The sequence below is a fragment of the Folsomia candida genome, unplaced genomic scaffold, assembly GCF_002217175.1.
Source record: "Folsomia candida strain VU population unplaced genomic scaffold, ASM221717v1 Fcan01_Sc011, whole genome shotgun sequence".
Classification (NCBI taxonomy): Eukaryota; Metazoa; Arthropoda; class Collembola; order Entomobryomorpha; family Isotomidae; genus Folsomia; species Folsomia candida.
The window spans coordinates 4,796,778-4,816,599 of record NW_019091203.1 but is presented as its reverse complement, the minus strand read 5'-3'; the positions used below and the strand labels follow the sequence as shown (position 1 = coordinate 4,816,599).

Below are 19,822 nucleotides of genomic sequence, written 5' to 3'. Positions count from 1 at the left end.
TGTAGCTTGAAAAAAGGTTCCATTGTCAGTTGTTTTTAAAATTTAGAGAGTTAAAAAGTTACAAGTAAAAAATAATAATAGAAGAATCTACCAGGGGGTTTGAACGCTCCTGACTTTCCAATTATTCTTTTAAAAGTTGGGATTGACACGGTTCAATTCTATCTCAATGTACCTCAAACTGTGTCCGTATTTAGTCTAACCTACTCTGCACAAATAAGTCCCACTACCAATATATGTATGTATCAATGTACGTATGTCTAACTCTATGGTATCCCCCAATTTTTACAAGTATAAATATGTTATTTCTTCATTGCATTCAATTGAACTTGATCTATTAATGTCCTGTCGTTATTTTGCACATGTTTTCTTTGTAGAAAACAAACTTCAATATTTTCCTCAAATTCGATTCATGCACTCTTAGGCAACTGGTATTGAATCGTTACGAATCATTAACGGACGGTGTGCATATATGACTCTACCGGAATCGGTAATATCGATCGTGGCGGCGTAGTAATGTGTTGGCAATGAAATCGTCACCACTCTGAATCAAGCTCGTACCAACCCGGTAGAGAATTATGACCAAATTAATACCAGTACGGAGTATTTATGTGACTCTACCGGATGATTTACTGTATGTCTTAAAACATAACCACCCACAAAGAATCGAAAATTGAAAGAATTCTACATATGTAACTGCCTCACAAAAAATGTGTCCCTTTTCGATATTACTCGCCTTATCCTTAGAAATTAGGAACATCGTAACCCTCTCTAAGTTTGACCTCCATTTCATCCTCGACAAGGGGGAGGGGGACGGTTGGGAAAGCAGAATCCAAAATTTCCACTCACTTTCGTATCATCACAGTGTCAAAATCATACGAAATATGAATCTTCCGGCCACCGTACGAAACGAGACCCACCTAAAGAGATGTACCCTTCAAGAAATTGTATTCGTTTCAAACCTATTCCTTTTACACTTAAACAGAATCTCAAACGCGGAATACATCTTCGCCTACCTGTCTGGCCGTTTGCGCCTTTCCCACGTGTCATTTTTCATTGAGTCGTCCAAGATAATATTTTTCAGAAAATGGAACACCTTCATTCCATGCTTTCCCTGTCTCAATCCTCCCCAAGGAAGGTTACTCAACCAGCGCAATTTCTCCTTTGGCACGGCCAACTCAATTTGGACTCAGCAAAACGAACGTGACATGCAGGGAAGTGCTTTAATTACGAACTACGCTACAAGAATTGGTATGGTATATGATAAGCCACCTTTTTGCGGTGTGAGCCTAAGTAAATTTCCCGCCTCGGAGACTGTCCCACACTGCCAGAGTTATGTGATCGGAGCGCGGCTTAATTTCACCCCAGTGCATTACCTCCTTCCTAGGAGATCTGCCGGTAAAACCATAGTCGGCTTCAGTTACGTAGTAAAAGACAACGATTGGAGTGACATTAACAGCAACAGAATGCCGATGATTTACACGCTAACTTTTAAGAAATTCAAATTTTCAGTAGTCACACAATTTCCCAAGGCGGAAAGTTATTTTGGAAACGTGTTTACCCCCTTTGACGGATGGACGTGGACATTAGTGGTCACATTTTGTATTGCAGTTACTCTTCTAATTCAATTTACCCGGGTGTTGCGCAATCTCCCTAAAAACAGGGTAGAATATAGTGCCATATTCCTCCATGATTTGATCACATTTGCTTCGATTTTTCTCAGTCAGAATGGCAGTGATTTAGTGAATTGGTTGCAAAAGTACAGGAAAGCTGTTCCCTTGCTGACCGTGTGGTTCTTTGGGTGTAACGTTCTCATGCAAAATTTGTACCAGGGATCAATCACTTCCGATTTGACGGTTACCCCGTTTCCCGTCGTTCCAAGAAGTTTGCGGGACTTGGATGAATCTAATCTCATCATAATTACTACTAGCACAACGTGGCCGGTGAACAAATTGGGGGCTGAATCCCTGCAAGGGGCGAAATTCGGGTAAATCTATTTTTTAATGATCACTATGAACTTTTTCCATTTAACAGGAGATAAAATTTAGAAGATTAAGAGTTTGCTTTCCACTTACAGTATAGGCGGAAAGTCTTTCCACCCTCATACTTTTTTCTTAGTGAGGAAAATACCTAACAACGAAAAAAATTTACTAAGTATGCATTTACCCCACCCCAAAAAAGTGACCATCTGCGATATCTCAGTCATTTCTCAACCGATTTTGATGAAATTTTGCACCGATTATTGTTACATAATTTAGAACCGGGATCTGGTCCGACTTAGCGAATGCTTGATTTTTACGCGAGTTATGGGCAAAAATATACCCCTGGAAACGTATTTATGTTTATAGCTAATTAATGGCGTATCGTAATGAAAAACGAATTGCACAAATTTTAGAGTAAATTTTTATGCAAATTTTAAGGGTAGTATGATTAAAATCGGTTCATAAATGACAAAGTTTTTCCTATAAGAGGTGCACAAAATTGGATGAAGCTTAAGGGGTGGTAAAAAAAACGTCATTGACAACAACTAATGAAATGAATATATGAGTTCTACATACTCGAGTTATGTGGCAAAATATTTGCAAACTACATACATGCAAAATTTAATTTCGGGCATGCGTGGTGTTCAGAATCTAAATAACTCAATTACAAGTATTAAATAAACAAGCCCCCAAAAAAGGGAAATCTCAGTGAGGCTGGGTGCAGCTATCAATATTAAATAAATTTTTCGGAACAGCATTTGCTTCACCACTCTTAAAACTATCTATTCGCACATTAGTTTGTATTGATCAGAATATGCATTATTCCTGTTGTCTTCATTCGAAATCTTTAGTTCAATACACTCTAAGAAACCTCGTGATAACTATCACCGCGCGGTGGTCATATGTGACTCTACCGGAATGGTGACAGCTGCAACCACCGAACGGTGACAACTGCACCACCGCACGGTGATTGATCATCACTAAGCTGGTGATGGGCATCCACCCTCCGGTGGTCTTTTGCCACCTGCCGGTAGAGTCACATATGACCACCGCGCTGGTGATAAAATTTCTTAGAGTGTATATTTAATTGCAGTAGTTTGTTAATAATTATGTAATTAAGTCCGTTATGATGACGATCGCAACCGAGATCGAAAACTTGACACCATTAAAAAAGAATAAAGTTTTTCATTGTTATTCAATTTGTAAATCTACAATGTACGTAATCAATAATTCTACCAGTAATTAAATCATCTAGGCTAAAATAGTTTGGGGAGTCGTGATTCAAATGCTGTTCCGAAAAATTTATTTAATATTGATAGCTGCAGCCAGCCTCACTAAGATTTCCCTTTTTTGGGGGCTTGTTTATTCACTTAAAGCGTTATACTGCTCGAGAAGCTTGATGGGATGAACTGCAATTTTGCACAATTTCTTATCATGATGCAAGGTTTTCGGAACCATACTTTGGAATATGCTGTGGCACAATCAACGACACGGTGTAATTACATATATGCAAAATTTCAACAGGAAAATTCGAGTCTTTCCACACCGATGAAAGTTTAATGAAAAATGTGTTTAAAGTTTTTCTTTGTTATATAAATACAGTCAAATTGGTATTTGGTACATATGCCCCCCCGGATCCTTTTAGAAGGCAAGTATACTTCTTGGTGTTGACTTCGCAAATGAGCTTGTGAAAGGGGTATTCAAATTCTTCAATTCAAGGTTAATTGGGTCATGTCTTTCGGGTCTGATGGTTTATGCTAAGAAATTTAGTGCTTGATTACTGAGCATAAATATTTTCTAACAATGTAATGGCGCGCGGCGGTCACGCTCCGATTTTGACGAAACCACGAGAATTATGCAGCTTTAGATAAATAATTAAACACGTATTTCAATATTTTTCATAATGCTTAGTTTAAACGTTTTTTCTCCCATGCAAGAAAAATTGCAGTGAAAATGGAAATTTTCGCACAGGTTTTCTATCATAATTTCGCTAAAACTGAGCATTATGAAAAATCCTGAAACACGTGTTTAATTATCTATCTAAAGCTTCGGGGTTTCGTCAAAATCGGGGCGAGACCGCTGGTATCATCTCATTGTAAGTAAATGTCCGGTGATTTCGACGAAATCTAAGGATACAATCTTCCGTATTGTCAAACTCCTGAATATTTGTGCAAAATTGCAGTTGATCCAGTCAAGCTTCTGGAACAATACCTTTACGTGCAAAAAGTATGAGGGTGGATAGACTTACATATACTGTACGCCTATACTTTAGGTGACTTGTTAAGTATTTGGAGGGTAATTCTCATTGGTTTGGAGAGACATGACATTACCCCCATGATAAATATTCTAATTAAACCAGAAAAATTTCTTTGAGAAAATCGATCTTATTTTGATCTGATTCAAATTAATCTTCCTGAGACATATTAAGTCTTCATCTAATCTTAATTAAATTTCCTTAATTCTATGGTAAATCCAGGTCATCCAAACGGAGACCTTATTGCCTCATTAAAGCCCTACTGCCATCACTTATTTGGATTCGCGATCAAAATAAATTTGCCTCATTTTTGGCAAACTTTATACAACGGATAGTCTACGTTTCGCCCGAAATCTACAGTTCCTCTGACGTAACGAAGATAATTTCAAAAGCGGGAATTATCTTGGTGAACAAGACTGAAATTAGGACAAGAGACACGTTTGCAGTTATGGATGACGACATGGATATTGCCAGGCTCACCGAGGAACTAAAAACGATTGGGCAGCGGTTAGTTATCAATAGTTTGGAAGATACTCCGTTCCAGTTTAACTTGATAACTTTCGGCAACCGGAATCATATATCGAGCGGAATCTCGACGGTAATTTTAAAACTGACGGAATCTGGGATTACTGAGAGATGGCAGTTACTCGACAATATGCAGATACAATTATTTTTCATCAGAAGGATTGGAGAAGGATTGAGAAAAAAATTATTTTTAAAGTTCACTTCTAATCTTAGAGAGGAAAATGTCCAAATCAATAATTCTCACGAGGAAGCGTTTCCCGCGCTGTTTTATGTTCTCGCTTTATGTGCAACCATAATCGCGGGTGCAGGCGTAATTTTACTGGTGGAGTGTAGGAACGCGATCAAAAGGGCTGTAATAGTTTTTATGCGGAACCTTCGCAGTTGCCTACGCAAATTACGGACAGGGTTTCAATTGGTAAAAAACAAATTTACCAAGGCAGCGGGAAAATGCACTTTTACCACCTACCCAAAATAAGTGGGAAATATGAAAAACTGTGGTTTAGACGATTCCGAAACAATTTTTCTAGAACTTAAGATTTTCAAAATTTAAATTTATATTAGTATTATCCATAAAATTCTGGGAAAGTTATATAATAGTATCCTCCACCTACGGTCGAATTGATAATGCCACACACAGATCTCAATTATCTCTCGCGTTATCCTACTGACGGGCAAAGTTCAATAATCATATGGAAATTTATACATATTCAAAATCAAGGCAGCGCAATTTTGTGCAGCATTGGATACATGAATATGTACATACTCGACAAGTTTAGTAATTTCAAGTTAATTTACATACATACATAATTCAATGTTGAACTCGAGGGGTTCATTTTAGCCGGATATGTATCTTGTTTATCGTAGACACACTATTTTTTGTGGCATCCATGTGTGAGTGAAGATGGTTCACATCCCTTTCCGCTTAACCAGTTTATGTATGTACAAGTGTCTTACGTCTTCAGCAGTATATGTAATGATGCATCGATACATACATGTTTGTAAGAAATACTTGATGAAACTCAGGCCCATATGTTTGTTTACGCATACCCATTGTTGTATATGAACGCTTTCTTCCTTTTAACAATCACGGTAACATAGCCAGGTGCAAAAACAGGTGAACGAAGCAGTTTAAGACGTGTGTATGTATGTATGCGTCAGTGAAAAGAGGAAAAACGGCCAGTTCGTGTTCTTTTTTGCTTGTCTGATAAAGTCAAAAGTTTTAATTATTGATTCACTCTAAAAAATCAAGTATTAAAACAGTACCAAACCGTAGGTACATATGACTACCAACGTGCCATTTAGCAGGGGTGGGCAAGATACTTGGTCAAGATACAAGATAAAAGATACAAGATACAAGATAGTATCTTTATCTTGTATCTTCGTCGCCTGATCAGAGAAGTATCTTGTATCTTGTATCTTGTATCTTTTAGAAAGTCGAAAGTATCTTGTGTAAGTATCTTATCTAGATATGCCTGGCAGAAAAGTATCTTAAGATAGTTGACAAGATACTTTTTCTCAAAATTCCGTCAAATTAAGTCAATTTCTTACTACAGAAAGTCAATTTGACCATGAATTTGGCGTAACCAGAGTTTGGTGAATTTTTACTTTATGTTTTGCCAATTTCTAACAAACTTGTACATACATATGTACATATATGCATATGTATATATGTTCATGTGTACTCGTACATTTGTACACATACATACATAAATACGTTGCACATTACATGATATGTTCCTACGCTGAACTAGTGTATAGATCTTATAGGGTTTAGTTTGAACAAGCAGAGAATGTTGTAAAAATAATACCAACTTCTTAAAAATATACGTATGTTAGGTAGCTTTGTAGTTTTTCGAAATTTCGAAATTTTTCTAAGTATAAGCACTGGAAACAAAATTTGTTAGATGATTATAGAATGATTTTAAATTTTGTACTTACTAGATTTTTTCGTTTAAATGATTAAACATGACTAATTAGATATGAATACCAAGCTAAAAAAAGAAAGTATCTTATCTAGTATAAAAGTATCTTAAGATACATATCTTGTATCTTGTATCTTGACTACTCAATTTTTAGCAAACTATCTTGTATCTTGTATCTTGTGTACTTGAACAAGATGTATCTTTTATCTTGTATCTTATATCTTGTCGTAGAAAGTATCTTATCTTGTATCTTGTATCTTCCGACCAAAGTATCTTGCCCACCCCTGCCATTTAGTAAAGTAATACTGTTTATGTAGTAATATCCTCTACTATAGTTTTCCCGTATCGTAGCAAATTTTTACGGCTAGGTATAATTTTAATACCAAGCGGTAGCAAATTTAATACAGAGAAAACATTACCAGATACCTATGTAACAGTTTTCCCAAGTATCACCATAGAAATCTGAAATTCTTTAAAATGAGCAAATTCAAGGAATTATTGTCCCAGAGGGTCGTCCAGATTAGGATTTTATCCATCGTGAGTTAATTATCAATGCATAAATTTCCTGTAAATTTTGAAATTTACTTATTTAAAAAAACTGCTCCCATTTTCAGGTTTTTGGCATTTTAGCGCTGTCCTTGTCCCACAACCATTTACCCATTTCAGAGGAAGAAGCCTTCTTTTTCTGTAGCGCGTTGTGCTTATCCATCTCCGTTATCTTGCTCGTTCTAACGTGCTCGATGGGATTGAAAGATTCAGAAACAATACAGAAAGTGGTAATTAAATAATCACCTAACTCACGCCGGCAATGGTAACATTGTAAAATCCAAAAAACTATGTAACAAACTTGTACAAATATTTTTAAGCAAAAGTAGCTCCCAAATTTGTATAAATTTATTCAGATCAAGGGCGACGATATTTTGTAAAAGTTTCTAAAATTCTTTTGCAAACCGAACGAATTTTATAAAGTTACCAATGACTGCGTGAACGGGTTCAGAATTCATAAGAGCTGAATAATTTGTTAGCATTTATTTACATAAATCTATTAGATAATTCACGTGTATGTTTGTGCAACCTTTGCAAAATTATTTCATAACCTGTTACACAGGTCAAACTCACCACAATCTTCAAATGCATAGTTCGCAAACTGAATATCGTTATCCACTCGAATCTTGTAAATACTTCCAAATCATTGCAAAACTTTCCAGGTTTTGCAAACCTTTTGGAGGAAAGACATGTTTTTTTATTCGCAAATTCACACAGGAAAAGGTTTATTTCCTTTACACAAGATTATTTCGCTAACTCTTTACATGCGAAATGCAATACGTTGACGTGAATATGCCCAAAACACTAAAATGCCTGCATCTATTCTGCTAAGTACAAAAGTTTTGCAACTGTTTGCGAACGCTCATCGAATTTTGCAAGTTATTCAACTAACTTTTCAAAATTCCACATTTTTTTTTATTTCCGAACAGGACAAACTTTACCACATCGCTGCCGGGATTTGTTTAATCACCACGGCGTCCTTCTTCCTCGTGTCCACTGCGAGGTTTAAGCAAGCATGGAAAATCTCTTACACGAACGACGGCTTCGTTTACGAGTTGAATTATGAACGCAGAGTTTCTGCTGGGGTATGTTTGTAAAAATTATTTGGAACTTTATGAATTTTTAGATTGCAGCGCATTTTTATTTTTCAGGCTTTTGGAATTTTGTATGCCATCACTTGTGGAATAATTGAGTTCTTTTTGTGGAGACAGGAATGAAAATGTCTAAGAAAAAGGTATATAATTGCTGAGTGAAATTTCGAGTACAAAATAATTCCAGATGTTCATAAAAGTTTGAAATTTTGAAATCATACTTATGTACAAAAGTTTGCCATGAATTTTCTCATTATTTTAATCCACCTTTTCTAACTCTTATTTAATAATTTTTATGAGATAAGCTTTTGATTGTACGTAGCTCTTCCTTAAATATTTGGTTATCTGAACTTTTGTCAAACTAATTTTACGAACAATTCAAGTACATACGTTTTCAAGTAAATTAGCATTTAAGAAATGGAATCATGTATTTATTTACGTTCACTTGTTTTTTTTGTACTCAAATATCTTAACTAATTAGACACCACCACGGCGAGGCTGGATCTTTTTTACATGCACGCATATATTTTTTTTGCATATGTGTACATAATATTAACCTCTTTCAACTTTATTTATCTCGATTAAAATTTCCGTTAAGTACCATATTGAATTCATAACTACATTTATTTGGTAGCAACCAATTGAATTTCCCTGATTTTCTGTAAAAACCCAATATTTATTTCAACCAGTTTACAAGTTTCGAGTTTTTTGCCGAAAATCACGAAAACTCCACTTTTTAACATTGGTCGGTATAGAGAAAATTCTAGAATTTGTGAAGCAAACTATCCCAAAATGTCAACTTTTTACCATCGAGTTTTCCACAAATTACTAAAGAAACACTCACATTTTTAGAAATTTTGAGAAATCAGATTTTTTTTTAAATACGTGATATGACGTATTTGGTCCTCAAGGGACAGTCGTCATGGTACGTCATATGACGAATTTGGTATGCAAAGGATTTTTTTAAATACGCGATATGACATATTTGGTCTCTTAGGGACATGTTTTGAAATACATCATATCGCGGATTTACGTGAAAAAAGGTTAATAATAATACCACGAGATAAATTGGGCAATAATTAAAGTAACTTTTTAACATTTAGGTTTACATATTAACTTTATTCCAAAATTCTAAATGATAACAAGGTTGGTAAAATTACTAGGAAACCTTCTAATCGAAACACTGGCAGGTGTATAAGACCCCCACCACCACCGGCAACTTTACAAGTTAACCTAAACGTGTCCGGGTCCGTCTCGTAGCCCGGGTTGCACATGCACTCGGTCGGTTCACCGGGTTGATACGCCGCACAGGTGGTGTTAGTAAGGCAGGGGAAGGGTTCAACCTCCGTCGCATCACATTTCTCACCAACCCTTAAGAAACACCCGGTTCGGTTTGACCCCGTCTCGGAGTCCTCTCGTATGTAGGTATAGCCGCAGACGCACCTCCCTCCCGCACCTGAGCTTATTCCAGCGATCGCATGTCAAACTAATGGGGGAGTTAGACTTGCAAGGCATCCCGTACTGAGGAGGGGAGCTTGCGAGGTTGATAATAACAGATATTGGTGCCCTTTGGATATGTGGTAGGGACCCATGAGTGTACTAAAACCCTGAAGTAGTTTGACTCCATGGCCACATTTGCGCCCGCCACACCCACTCAAAAATGTCCAAAAAACGCTTTCACCCCAGTTTTCACTCACTCAAATCCACGCCAAAAATCCAATTTTACTCGGATTTTGAAATTTCTTTCACCATTATACTCCCAGATAGTTGCTTTCTTCAATCCAATATCAAACTCAATTTTTTCGAAATTTTTAGTATTTTTAAAATTTAAAATTCTGAATGAGCATTGTTGTAGTCATCAACAAAACAAATTATGTTTGCGAAATAATCATCAATAAAATTGAGTTTGATATTGGATTGAAGAAAGCAACTATCTGGGAGTATAATGGTGAAAGAAATTTCAAAATCCGAGTAAAATTGGATTTTTGACGTGGATTTGAGTGAGTGAAAACTCGAGTGAAAGCGTTTTTTGGGCATTTTTGAGTGGGTGTGGCGGGCGCAAATGTGGCCATGGAGTCAAACTACTTCAGGGTTTTAGTACACTCATGGGTCCCTACCACATATCCAAAGGGCACCAAGATCTGTTATTATCAACCTCGCAAGCTCCCCTCCTGAGGGTAGCAACCTTCCCAAGGGTGCTCACCGCTCCAGAGAAACCCACCTGTGACAAGGGTACATAAATAAACTGTTAGAAGTACAGGATTAAAATGGTACCACACGGACCTGTTTACACGCAGGGTATGTTAAGCCCAGTACTCAAGACGGATTTTTCAAGTGACAAAGTTTAGCAAAAACTTGAATAAGAAAGTTTTAATTTATTTGAAGAAGTACTCCCATTTAGTAAAAAGTTTATAGTGAAAGTCAATTAATTCCAGGAAATGATTAATTTAATACGAAGCGAAAAACCAGTACGGAGTAAATATTTGACTCTAACATATTTTTTACGGTAGTTAACTACCTTCCGGACATTGGCAAGTTCCATTAAGACAGATTAGATTCCAAACGTGGGGGCAGAATTCACCATAATTCCAATCTTCGCATTCCTGCCCGGGCAACAACAATGTTTGGTTTTCATAATTATAGTTACAGCTCGCCTGGTCCAGGGAGGGTTCATAGTTCTGCTGGCACCAACAATACGTCGATTCGCCCCCTGTCGTACGACAAATGGAGGTTGAATGACACGATATTTTGTCCGGGTTAAGGGTGACGTCACACTCCTGGCCCACCAGTAAGTGACACATCTTCGACAATGGATTATACGCTTGTGTGAGGGGCGAATCACACCTGGAATTTAGTTGAAGCTTAAAGCTAGTACTCAGAACGGGTTTTTTACAAGAAAAAATTTAAACGAAACGAACAAAAACTTTTATTTTCGGTCAGGTTTATAGGTATTGATTTCTTGATATTTTTAGGTTGTGCTACCGAAGTTATACCGGTCTGTAGAAATTTGCCACCGATATGGTAAAACTTTAATAGTTATTAGAGTTAGTTATTAATTACTACAACGTATTACTAATCAATGCCACTTTGGTAGAGTCATACCGCTTGGTATAATATTAATACTGCATATCTAAAAGCGCATGTATTGGCTGGGCTTTGCTTCAAAACTTAATTTATGTAAACATTTGCCCTTACCCGCACGTAAAGTTTCCTTCATTTTCACGACATTTCATAAAGGCTTCAGAATTGCAGGTCAGATTAGTACCCGGATTTGGCAAACTGCTGCAAGGTGCTTTGTAACCGGCTTCGCAGTCACCCCTAGAGTTCACCAGTAGGCCCGCGTCGCATTCACAAAAGCAGGTAAAACTTTGGTAGGGACAGGTGCACAGTTGATCTTTGGCGTAATTGCAGATTTCGACTAAATTATCTGGATCACACTGTTCCCCATGGGAGAGGATTTTTTCTGCGGGGTCTAGCAGACATTCCATCCCATCCGGGGAGGCATGGTAGTACTGATTACAAGTGCAAATTTTAGCTCCATCTATCACAAAAATAAATTAAATTAATAAGCCATCTAAAATGATGAAGTTTACTACTTAAATTGTGAAAATGAGCTCCAATAATTAATAATTACCCCCCAACTAAATATTTTTTTTACCCAATAAATATCAAATAAATCCCCACCATAAAATTAACTTTAACTACAAAAGTTCGCAAGCATTTAGGATTTAACCCCTAATGAAATCCCTCGACGCTAAAATAATGTAAAACCTAACCATTTTGCACTGTTCGACAGTGCGAGTTCTCAACGCACGAGTGATGATCAACATCCCCAAATTCGCAAGTTGCCCCAATCTTGGTTAGACACATGGCTGACTCCTCATTCCAAACGTGCTCAATTCCCCGCGTGCATTCACACTTTTCCGTTTCCTCATTGCATGTGAGCAACGTGTTCCTCCTGCAGGTTTCGGTTGGCAGCTCGCTCCCAACTTTGCACCTGGCATTAAATCCCGCCATGCACACGGTCCCGTTGACCAGCCAGCCTGCTTGACACCCACACCGGGTGCCGGAGCAAGCTAATTTCTCCTTTACACTGCACGTGACACCATCTTGGGTGCAATACTCGCCCACCTCGCGGGCCAGATGGAGACAATATCCGCCAATTGGGGATGGCACATCGGGTGCGAGACACGTGCAAATTCCGTCGTACGGATTACCCCACAATTCTGTAGTAAACAAAAACTCTTATTAAAAATTAAATTCGAATATTTTCTAATTAAGCTTTGAAAAAATAAAAAAAAAATATATAAAATAATAATTAGTCCTGACTTCTCCTTCTGTCAATATTTGAAAACTTGTACTCAAAAATAGTGGAAACTTCGAAGTTTATTTTTTAATCAGAGATTACAAAATTAACACGAGCCATAAAGTTTGTTCAACGTGGAAAGCCCGTATCGCCGAAAATGGGCATAGTGAGATTTATGCAAATTCTGTGACACGCATAAGTATACATACCATCGCATACTGCCGTTCCATAGCAAAAGGGTCCCCTATGCGCCGGATATCGCGGACATGTCGTCATCACTTTGAAACTACATTGCGACACATTTTTAACATCCCAGGCCATTGTTTCATTGCAGAGACACGTGTCCTCCACGCAGGTCAGGAATATTGCGGGGTCGCAGATATTCTCCGTGTCATTGGGACTGCACGGTACCCCGTAGTCTAGAAATTTGCTGGTCACGGCTGAAATCGAGAATAAGACTAAATACTGCGCCTTGGTGTTGCCCACCATTTTTTTAACGTTTAATTATTTCAATGCGCACCCTACACCCGTGGAGGAATGAATAATCGTTATTAACTACGCGTCAAAGTACTTTGTCGATTACTCAATTAATTGATTTGGTGTTATCAAACCATTCAGGGGATAACTGAATTGCGACGTAATTCATTCTTCCAGGCTCTCTTTGATTGACAGCGTTATCAAGTGTTCACGTGGGGACCAAATTGCGACGCTTCTACGTAATTGATTATTCCCTGGTGGTCGTCAGGTACATAATAATTATGTAATCAGTACCTTGTCAACTTTGCATAATCAGGAAAACCTTGCTTGCGTCAAACACCGACACATACATACATATGTATGCCTAACTCAAGTACGTCTGGCCGTCTTCCGGGATGTCAAATGTCAAAATTCCAACGTTTTTAATTGAAACATTACATCAGAACCAAGAATTGTGCAGTGGTGTGTGTTACCAGTTGAACTTGGCGCTTGATTACACACGTGTCTCACATTGTCCAAGCTAATGTCACCTAGCGGCAGTTGGGTCACTATGTTACATTTTTCGTTTCTAGAGGGCGTTTTTCGCTAAAGTGTCAAACGTTTCCAAATCGTTGACTAACGCTACACGCATTTAGATCCGACTTGATCACATGAACGGGCACGCCCTCCAGAGTTGACATTTGACCTGTGACCTCGATACCCCCACGTAACTTGACATTTGACCTATGACCTTGGCACACCTACTAGACTTTGGATTTGACCTGTTACCTGGGCACACCCACTAGACTTTGAATTTGACCTGTTACCTGGGCACACCCACTAGACTTTGGATTTGGCCTGTGACCTGGGCTCACCCACTAGACTTGATATTTAATCTGTGACCTAGGCACACCCACTAGACTTGACATATGACCTGTGACCTCGGCACACTCCCCCGAGTTTACACTTAACCTGTGACCTGCGCACACCCCCCTGAGTTTACATATGACCTGTGACCACTGGGAACCCACGCAATGGTTGACACTTACAACTTTAATTTACCTCCCGGCGCCACCTACAGGATGTGGGTTGTTTTTCAGCGCTAGAGGGCGGGCTATCGCTTCAAGTTCTTAAACGTTTTTAAAACGTTAGAACAATTGAACGCTCCTTGGAATTGACTACGCCTCTTGATCTAGACACGCCCTGTAAAGTTGTGACTGAACATTTTTCCGTGGTCACACCCTTTAGAGTCGTGACTGAACGTTTTTCTGTGGTCACACCCTTTAGAGTCGTGACTGAACGTTTTTCCGTGGTCACACCCTTTAGAGTCGTGACTGAACGTTTTTTCGTGGTCACACCCAATTATAGTCGTGACTTAACGTTTTTCGTGGTCACACCCTTTAGAGTCGCGACAGAACGTTTTTTGTGGTCACACCCTTTAGAGTCGTGACTGAACGTTTTTTGTTGTCACACACTTCGGAGTAGTAACTGAACAAATTTGGTGGTCACACCCGTAGAGTTGTGACCTAACGTTTTTCGTGGTCACACCCTTTAGAGTTGTGACTGAACGTTTTTCGTGGTCACACCCTTTTAGAGTTGTTGCTGAACGTTTTTCGTGGTCACACCCTTTAGAGTCATGACTGAACATTTTTCGTGGTCAGACCGTTTAGAGTTGTGACTGAACGTTTTTCGTGGTCACACCCTTTAGAGTCGTGACTGAACGTTTTTTGTTGTCACACACTTCGGAGTAGTAACTGAACAAATTTGGTGGTCACACCCGTAGAGTTGTGACCTAACGTTTTTCGTGGTCACACCCTTTAGAGTTGTGACTGAACGTTTTTCGTGGTCACACCCTTTAGAGTCATGACTGAACATTTTTCGTGGTCAGACCGTTTAGAGTTGTGACTGAACGTTTTTCGTGGTCACACCGTTTAGAGTCCTGACAGCACGTTTTTCGTTGTCACACCAATAGAGTTGTGAACTCTATTATTAAAGATCGTGCTATAAAACGTGACAATCAAGTCAACGCTTCTTTGCTCTGTGTGAAGATAAATGTGTAACAATTATTCAGCAGGAATTTGTATCGCTAAACTAAATAAAATTGTTTTGCTTAGAACCCGCATTGCGGGCTTAAGAGACTAGTACGTACATAAATCGATAGTTAAATTAAATACTTGACAAGTGTGCACATAGTAATATACATAATTTCTTGGTAATCTTGTGCAAATGGTGACTCCACATTTCGCAATTTGGATTTTGTACATGTACAAGTTTACATATTTAAGTCGCATTATGTAGCGTTATAAATGTGTGTACGTCGTACGGCATGATCTGATTGATCGACTCGACTTTCAGATAATTTAATTGACAGGAAATTGAGCCCAGTAAATCAACAAGTTAAGTAAAACATATCACAACTTATCTTGCAGATGCGTTGTTCACGAGGAATTTTATTAGTCATTAACCGAAATTACATATTGCGCATTTACAAATTACGATACAGATACTTCACATTTTTTGGGCAGGACTTTCAGATAATTTTAATTGACAGGAAATTGCATCCATCTTATCTTGCAAATTGGTTACTCAATAGGAATTTTATTACGCATTTACATACAAATCATGATATCCTTAACAATTTTTTTTATTGGGAGAATAACCAAATTAATAGTATTAAACTAAGGAAAATACCCGGACCGAAATTATTCATCTTATGTCCTCCCGATGTCGTACAAATTGTCCCATTTGACCCGACCCCCTCCTCGTAACCCTCCTTACATTGGCAATAGGTATTAATGGGATAATCTGGATTTGGAGCGGTACAGATGGCATTTGTGATGCAGCGTCCCTCGCCCACGTCACCTTTGCAAATTTCGTTCACCCGAACGAAACACGCTTCCCGTCCCACTTCCGGTTCGTACACGGTTAATTCGGTGCAAACGCAGGTATTGTCGTGACAGTTGAGAAATTCGTCGCGATGGCAGGTATTTCGGGGTAATGAGGATGAACTGCTGCACGCTGTTCCGTACTTCGCGAAACATTGGGAGTACCACGACTCACCAAATTTGTAACCGTCTGAGTTGATAAAATTGGTACACTGTTAAAAAGCTGGTAATAAATTCTGCGAGTACATAAATAACAATGGGGGTTTATTTCCATGATTTAAGAGGCAAAATCCATAATTTTAGGAGGGTGGTTAATTTATTCCTATTAAATTATTACTGGCCAAAGTACATAGGTATATATATTACTCTACCGGTATGGTAATAGCGAACCTAATGATAATGAAAAATTTATCACTCAACATCAAACTACTACCACCCCGGTAAGAAATTACATACTTCCAAATTGATAAAAGTACCGACGGTCCATATATGTGACTCTACCGGATTTTTTAGTGTACTTTTTTTATATCAGGGGTTAATTGACTTCATAAATTTTTCATTTTTTACGACAATTTTCCTTACCTGGACATTGACACGTGGCATTAATGCAGTACAAATTAGTGTATGACTCGTCACAATATCTCTTATAATCCCATGCAGTACAGGCGTCTCCGTTCGTCAGTTTGGTCCCCATACTGCTCGAAATACACGTTACGAGATCCTCCCTGGGAATAAATCCCTGCCTGCACCAGCACAAGTCTCGATCCTCCACTCGCATACACGTGGCCGAGGGATGACATTGTATGACACGCGGGTCGTCAACGCCGGTAGGGTCGCATTCCCCTCCAATTTTTGCACTGCATTTTGTCCCGTCCAAAATTGGGTCGAACTGGACTGGCAACTAGTTAAGTATTTATTCACACTCTTAAAAATAACGTTACAATTTTGAAGATTAAATGCACACTGAATTCCAAGTTAAGTAAACTGTATTTACTGAATCCAGGTTAAAGCTCTACTTCATTTTCATAGAGTGTTTAGTCTCACTCAACCCGTGCTCCATGTCTTTAAATGTAATTTCTAAAATGGCATCAACTTTATGAGTATTGAGATAAATGGGACTTTTGATATTTTAATGTAAAGCTAATTTTTGGTACTACAACACCTTGGTATTTTGAAAAATTAGAAAATTCATTTACTATTTTTGCACACTAAATTTCTTCAAAAATGAATTTTCTAATTTTTCAAAATACCAAGGTTTTGTAGTACCAAAAATTAGCTTTAGATTAAAATATCAAAGTCCCATTTATCTCAACACTCAAGAAGTTGATGCCATTTTAGAAATTACATTTAAAGACATTAACACGGGTTAAGTGAGATTGCGCGCGAACGCATCATCCACAACAGTCTTAGCTGGATAATGAGTAAAATATACTCGGAAATTTAATTTTCGAAATGCTAAAATTATTTTAACGAGTGTACGTACGAAAGAAAGGTTTTCGAAAGCGTTTTTTTTATAAATCTGTACAGAATTGAAAATTTACCCGCATTTTCCCTCTCGCACGTCACACTTTAGGAAGGCTTCCTCACTACATTTTAAATGGTTTGGGGTTTCCTCCCCGCTTTCGCAGGACGTATTAAATCCCGCGCTACACACGCCGGCACTGTTGGAAATTGTGCCATAACCGCAGCCACACGTGCAATTTACCAAATTAGGTTTGCATTGGCAATTTAATTTTTTGTCTGGGTTGCAATCATGATACAAATAGTCGTTGGTTACGGTACATTTTTCCCCGAATTCGCGTACAACCGGAGGAATGCAGGTTAATCGGTCGGGCGATGCAATCCAACCCGGCGGGAGGCAGGAACAAACATCTGATAATTATAATTTCATAAAAATTTGGGTATAAATATTTATGTCCAAAAATATTCATTCACTTTTTAGAAAAAATTACTTACTCAACTATTAATCTATTCAAAATTTTAAAGTAAATTTTATTCGGTTTTCATTTTATCTCAAATTAGCCTTATTAGATTGATTTTTCAAGATTCCCCATATATTGAGTATACCGTGGAAAATTAATAATGAATAAAATTATTCATTCATTATTGATGAATTTGAAATGATTAAATATATTTATTGAACATGTACATACTCATTAACAAATTTTCAATAAATTATTTACCCATTATTCCCAAATTTAGTAGATAATGAATGAATAATTTATTAATTCTCTATTGAATGAATGAATGTGAACAGGGTTGGATAGAGGGAATTAAGAGACACACTCGCGCCTATTTTTCATGAATTTTGACATAAAAATATGACCTTACCGCCGTCCGTTCTGTTGCAAATGGCCATATTTACACAGCTGTTTACCACATTAGTGTCGCACCTTGCCCCAACCTTGTCTTGACACCGGAATCGTTTCGTGTACCCGATTTCCCCCCAATTTTGGTCGTCGGGACGTTCACATTCGCATTGATTCCTTTCCCCGTGACATTGCAGACCTTGGGACGCCAAACAGCTCTCATGCGGAAGTTCACTACCCGGAACGCACGTGGTATTAATGTCGGGATAACATTTGGTTCGAGTATCATCCTGCCATCCCGCCATGCAATGACATTTTGTCCCGCCACATTCTAAGCGTTGTTCCGCGTCGCAAGTTACCCCCAAATTTCTACAGTCTGCGTCCATACTGGTGGCCAGATGGATGCAGTAGTCGCCATTTTGAGACGGATAGTCTGGTGCTGGGCACGTGCAGACGTGGGTGTTGGCACCATCTGACCATGAGAAAATATTCTTGGAAAATTAATACTTATCTAAAGACACACTTAAAAATATTGTTGCCATTTTGAAAAGTAAAATTCTAAATTATACTAAATCCAGAGTAAACTTTGCATACTCTTTACCGTCACACTAAAAAAAATGAGTAAAATTTACTCAAGGTTGAGTAAAAAAGAAAAAAGAGGATGACAGGAACCAAAAGGTAAAAATTATCCAACCGGTGTGCAACATTTGTTGAACGAATGGATAGATTTTGCAAATTGTTAGATAAGTTATACCGTTGGGTTGCACCATCCTCTTTCTTACTCAACTTGGAGTAAATTTTACTCATTTTTGTTTACATAGAGGGAATTTAACGTTATTTAGGATTTAATAAAATTTTGAATTCAGAGCAAAGAAGCACCATTATTTTTTAGAGTGGATTTTTCCTAATAATTCATAATCCTACCCAGTTGGCAGGCCGCAGTTCCATAGCAGGACGGACCTGATTGAAGGTCACAGCTTTGTCCCAACTTAAGGGCACACTTTGAGGCTTTGAGGTCCCATAACATGCTCGAATTACAGCTACAAGAGTAGTCGATACATTCTAGAAAATAGTCTTGGTTGCAAACATGAAGCGGATCGTTTGGCATGCACCGGTCTCCGTAGTCGAATCCTGAAGCAGGCAAGAGAACGGAGATTGTAAAATAGAGAAAAGTTAAAATTTTGGTAGACATGGGACTGACAAAGCGTAAATTGACGTCTGGTTGGGGTCGATGGCAAACTTGGACTAAAATATTGACTGGCAGTGGATGCACTTATGTGTCCTGTGGTCCGGACCGTACATATGTATGGATAACAGAGTTTGATGATAAGGCTAATATAAAAGTGTCGATATCATATATGGAAAGATACTTATCTCGACTTATGGTTAATTCCCAGAGAATCACTTACAATTGGAATTAAATATGTAGAAACTAAGGATTTTCATACATATGCAAATGGTGTTTCCATCTTTTTGAGCTACAAGTTTTCAAATATTCGCAGAACAATAGGGACAAATTAAATCAGCACCTTTAAATAGATATATGTAA

The 19,822-nt window shown here is 38.0% G+C and overlaps 3 protein-coding genes across 6 annotated transcripts; 1 reads left to right on the top strand and 2 right to left on the bottom strand.

The window, feature by feature from the left end:
• The first annotated feature begins 5,917 nt into the window (after positions 1-5,917).
• Positions 5,918-8,921, top strand: LOC118436945. 2 transcript variants are annotated; one of them, XM_035855660.1, is made up of 5 exons: positions 5,918-6,027; positions 6,998-7,217; positions 7,295-7,456; positions 8,156-8,311; positions 8,378-8,921. In XM_035855660.1, exons 2-5 carry the CDS (start codon positions 7,158-7,160, stop codon positions 8,441-8,443), a joined length of 444 nt encoding a protein of 147 aa, XP_035711553.1. In that variant the 5' UTR covers positions 5,918-6,027; positions 6,998-7,157; the 3' UTR covers positions 8,444-8,921. The 2 variants fall into 2 exon arrangements, with proteins under 2 accessions (XP_035711553.1, XP_035711554.1); XM_035855661.1 differs by having other exon boundaries at positions 5,918-6,031.
• Positions 8,922-9,220: 299 nt separating this feature from the next.
• On the bottom strand, positions 9,221-13,272 carry LOC110854988 (fibrillin-2). 3 transcript variants are annotated; one of them, XM_022103415.2, is made up of 6 exons: positions 12,833-13,272; positions 12,094-12,543; positions 11,513-11,858; positions 10,836-11,161; positions 10,473-10,538; positions 9,221-9,838 (listed from the first exon to the last, which is right to left on the bottom strand). In XM_022103415.2, the coding sequence occupies exons 1-6, from the start codon at positions 13,110-13,112 to the stop codon at positions 9,816-9,818; spliced, it is 1,491 nt and encodes a 496-aa protein (XP_021959107.1). In that variant the 5' UTR covers positions 13,113-13,272; the 3' UTR covers positions 9,221-9,815. The 3 variants fall into 3 exon arrangements, with proteins under 3 accessions (XP_021959107.1, XP_021959106.1, XP_021959109.1); XM_022103414.2 differs by having other exon boundaries at positions 9,221-9,851; positions 12,833-13,271; XM_022103417.2 differs by lacking the exon at positions 10,473-10,538 and having other exon boundaries at positions 9,221-9,803; positions 12,833-13,270.
• Positions 13,273-15,515: 2,243 nt separating this feature from the next.
• LOC110855014 (protein draper) lies at positions 15,516-19,498 on the bottom strand. Its single transcript, XM_022103445.2, has 5 exons — positions 19,198-19,498; positions 18,296-18,745; positions 17,506-17,836; positions 16,547-16,865; positions 15,516-16,154 (listed from the first exon to the last, which is right to left on the bottom strand). Exons 1-4 carry the CDS (start codon positions 19,463-19,465, stop codon positions 16,676-16,678), a joined length of 1,239 nt encoding a protein of 412 aa, XP_021959137.1. The 5' UTR covers positions 19,466-19,498; the 3' UTR covers positions 15,516-16,154; positions 16,547-16,675.
• Positions 19,499-19,822: the final 324 nt, after the last annotated feature.

Bases quoted from the DNA above. Each gene is read 5' to 3' on its own strand.
- LOC110854988 (XM_022103414.2), bottom strand. From the start codon at position 13,112: ATGGTGGGCAACACCAAGGCGCAGTATTTAGTCTTATTCTCGATTTCA. The intron at 12,544-12,832 runs GTATGTATACTT...TGTTTACTACAG, and splicing joins TGGAACGGCAGTATGCGATG to AATTGTGGGGTAATCCGTAC. The intron at 9,852-10,472 runs GTTGATAATAAC...CAACCTCGCAAG, and splicing joins TCAGGAGGGGAGCTTGCGAG to CTCCCCTCCTCAGTACGGGA.
- LOC118436945 (XM_035855660.1), top strand. From the start codon at position 7,158: ATGAGCAAATTCAAGGAATTATTGTCCCAGAGGGTCGTCCAGATTAGG. The intron at 7,218-7,294 runs GTGAGTTAATTA...TCCCATTTTCAG, and splicing joins AGATTAGGATTTTATCCATC to GTTTTTGGCATTTTAGCGCT. The intron at 7,457-8,155 runs GTAATTAAATAA...ATTTCCGAACAG, and splicing joins CAGAAACAATACAGAAAGTG to GACAAACTTTACCACATCGC.
- LOC110855014 (XM_022103445.2), bottom strand. From the start codon at position 19,465: ATGTCTACCAAAATTTTAACTTTTCTCTATTTTACAATCTCCGTTCTC. The intron at 18,746-19,197 runs GTAGGATTATGA...TCTCATGGTCAG, and splicing joins AACTGCGGCCTGCCAACTGG to ATGGTGCCAACACCCACGTC. The intron at 16,866-17,505 runs GTAAATTTTCAA...ATACTTAACTAG, and splicing joins GTGCGAGAGGGAAAATGCGG to TTGCCAGTCCAGTTCGACCC.